At 60.1% G+C, this 2,851-nt stretch overlaps 1 protein-coding gene across 1 annotated transcript; it reads right to left on the bottom strand.

Moving 5' to 3' along the window:
* Positions 1–333: 333 nt before the first annotated feature.
* LOC147971223 (uncharacterized) lies at positions 334–2,641 on the bottom strand. Its single transcript, XM_087523877.1, has 3 exons — positions 2,218–2,641; positions 1,081–2,033; positions 334–933 (listed from the first exon to the last, which is right to left on the bottom strand). The coding sequence occupies exons 1-3, from the start codon at positions 2,639–2,641 to the stop codon at positions 334–336; spliced, it is 1,977 nt and encodes a 658-aa protein (XP_087380003.1).
* Between the last annotated feature and the right edge of the window lie 210 nt (positions 2,642–2,851).

The following is a 2,851-nucleotide window of genomic DNA, read 5'->3' as shown; positions in this document are numbered from 1 at the left end:
CAAAACCAGAGAAAACCGCAATAAACTCGAAAAACTTCACAGCATGGGGTAGAGGAAGGGCTGACAGCCAAGGAAGTAGAAAAGGCTGACGGCCAAACACCAAGGCGAAAAAAGAAAAAGGTCGCGTCCGACCCCTAGCTATGTCTTCTTCCCAGCGCGGAGCTAAGGACTCCCACTGGGACATGGGTGGGAGCCCGATCTGAGGGCCCGTAGGCAACGCACAGGAGACTCCGAGGCGAGTACAGCCCCAACTCATTATTACATGAGAGTGTCACGAGCGGAGACCTTCACGGGCACGGGGCCTTGATTGTCTTCACGGGCACGGAGCCTTGATTATGGATAGAACCTCCTGAGGTGCTGAATGTTCCAGGAATTCTGGATGAGTATCCCATCTTGCGTCTCCAGGTGCACAACGCCAGGCCTAGAGACACGGGTGATTCTGAACGGGCCCTCCCACATAGGAGAGAGCTTGTGTAGCCCTTCCCTGGAGAGGACCCGCCTTAAGTACAAGTCACCATCTTCCAATGTTCTCGAGCGGACACTGCGGCGATGATACCGCCGCAGCGCCTGCTGATATCGCGCTGCCCTGAGCGCAGCTCGGCGGCGGCACTCCTCGCCGAGCACGAGGTCCATCTGCCAGGCGGTGTCCTGGCGTTCCTCGTCGAAAGCCAAGACCCGCGGGGAGCAACGCTTGACCTCGTGAGGGAGGACCGCCTCTGCACCATAAACGAGAAAGAACGGGGTTTCTCCCATAGGTTTGGTTGCGGTGGTGCGGATTGACCACAGCACGAACTGGAGCTCGTCGATCCAGCCCATGCCGCAGGCCTCGAGCTTTTTCTTGAATTTGCGCATCTTGAGGCTGCGCAGGACCTCTGCATTGGCGCGTTTGGCCTGCCCATTGCTCCTGGGGTGGGCCACTGAGGTGTAGCAAATCTGCGTTTCAAGGTTAGCATAATATGATATGAAGAGATTGCTCGTGAACTGCGAACCGTTATCCGTGATGATGCGGTTGGGGACGCTGAAGCGGGTCATGAGGCCCTTGATGAACTTGACCGCCGATCCTGCGGGAATCATGCGGACCGGCTCCACCTCGGCCCACTTGGTGAACTTGTCGACAGCGACATAGAGGAAACGGAAGCCCCCAGCCGCTCGGGGGAACGGTCCCAGGATGTCCAGCCCCCAGACCGCGAAGGGCCAGGAGAGCGGGATGGTCTGAAGACCTTGCGCTGGCTGATGGATTTGCTTGGCATGGAACTGGCATGCCTCGCAGGCTCGCACGAGCTCCATGGCGTCGTCCAACGTTGTGGGCCAGTAGAAGCCGCTGCGAAAGACCTTGCCCACGAGGGTGCGGGACGACGAATGATGGCCGCAGTCCCCTCCATGGATGTCGGCCAGCAGCTCTTGCTCTTGCCTCCTCGAGATGCATTTTAGCGAGACGTCGTTAGGGCGCCTCCTGTAGAGCTCACCATCTTGGATGTAGTAGGCCGAGGCCTGCCGAGCCACGCGTTCCATGTCTTCCTCCTTCTCCGGCAAGGTGCCGCGCAGTAGGTATGCCTTGAGCTCCTCAGTCCAGCAATCTTCCTCGGGTTCAGCGGCGAGCAGCAGGCGGGCTCCGTAGGGCGGTCCACAGGGTGGTGCGCCGACCTCGGGAGCCGCTGGCAGCCCCTCACGCGTGGATGCCAGCTCCGGAATAAGTGGTGTTGCGGATGGCCTAAGCAACCGCTCCTCGAAGACACCTGGTTCTTGCGGCTCACGTCGGGAGGCCCGCTTGGCGATGTCACCTGCTTCCTTATTCGTGCCCCTCGGCACGTGCTGCAGCTCCAGTCCTAGGAACCGCTTCTCCATCTTGCGCACCTCCTCTAGATACGCTTCCATGTGTTCGTCCTTGGGCTTGTACTCTTTGTTAGAGAAGTTGACGAGGAGCTGCGAGTCGTCTTTGATGGTGAGACGCTTCACCCCTAGTGCGGTCGCGGCCTTGAGCCCGGCGATTAGGCCCTCGTACTTTGCATGTTGTTGGAGACCTTTTCGCCGTGCTGGAAGCAAAGTTGCACAGCGGAGCGGAGCTTGTCCTGAGTAGGTGATATCAGCACGGCGCCAGCCCCCTCGCCGAGGCGCGAGAAGGCACCATCGAAATATACCACCCATCCATCCGGAGTTTCGTCACCCGGGGCCAGCGAGCGGTTCTCGCCAGCCCCCTGGTCCGGAGCGTCGGTCCACTCTGCCACGAAATCAGCCAGCGCTGCCCCCTTGATGACCCGCTGGTGCTGGACTCCAGCTGGAACGCCTGTAGCTCGATGTTCCACTCAGCAACCCTCCCGATGACGTTCGGGCCCCGGAGCACCTTCTCCAAGGGGTAGGCTGAGATGACCTTGATGGGATGGCCTTGAAAATAGTGGTGCAGCTTCCTGGAAGCAACAAGGAGCGCCAGCAGCAGCTTCTGGGGCATGGGGTAGAGCGAGCGAGCGTCGCGGAGAACGGTGCTGACGAAGTACACGGGATGCTCCACGAGGGTTGGTGATGCGGGATCCTTAGGCGCTTCTGATGGCTCAGGAGCCTTACATAGGCCGGCGGGGTTGCCAGACGTTGCGGCCGTGTCGGCTCCGGAGGTCGTGTCGTGAGGCAGCGGAGTTCCGGAGGGCATCGGGTCGTTCCGCGAGCTCTAGCCCCTGACCCTTTCCTCTCGTGCCACTACCAGCGCTGTGCTGGCTGAGTGAGGCATAGCGGCGAGATAAAGGATCAAGGGCTCCTGAGGCCTTGGCGCCACCATAACCGGCGGGCTAGTGAGGTACTTCTTGAGATCTTGGAAGGCAGCATCGGCCTCCAGAGTCCACTCAAAAGTCCCATTCCTCTT

Source organism: Triticum urartu, chromosome 5A (assembly GCF_056163025.1).
Source record: "Triticum urartu cultivar PI428250 chromosome 5A, HENAU_Tu73, whole genome shotgun sequence".
Taxonomy (NCBI): Eukaryota; Viridiplantae; Streptophyta; class Magnoliopsida; order Poales; family Poaceae; genus Triticum; species Triticum urartu.
The sequence above is the reverse complement of the archived record's forward strand: the minus strand, read 5'-3'. Positions and strand labels throughout refer to the sequence as shown.

Bases quoted from the DNA above. Each gene is read 5' to 3' on its own strand.
- LOC147971223 (XM_087523877.1), bottom strand. From the start codon at position 2,641: ATGCCCTCCGGAACTCCGCTGCCTCACGACACGACCTCCGGAGCCGAC. The intron at 2,034-2,217 runs GTGGACCGACGC...CTTTGCTTCCAG, and splicing joins CTGGCTGATTTCGTGGCAGA to CACGGCGAAAAGGTCTCCAA. The intron at 934-1,080 runs GTCCGCATGATT...CTTGAAACGCAG, and splicing joins AGTGGGCCGAGGTGGAGCCG to ATTTGCTACACCTCAGTGGC.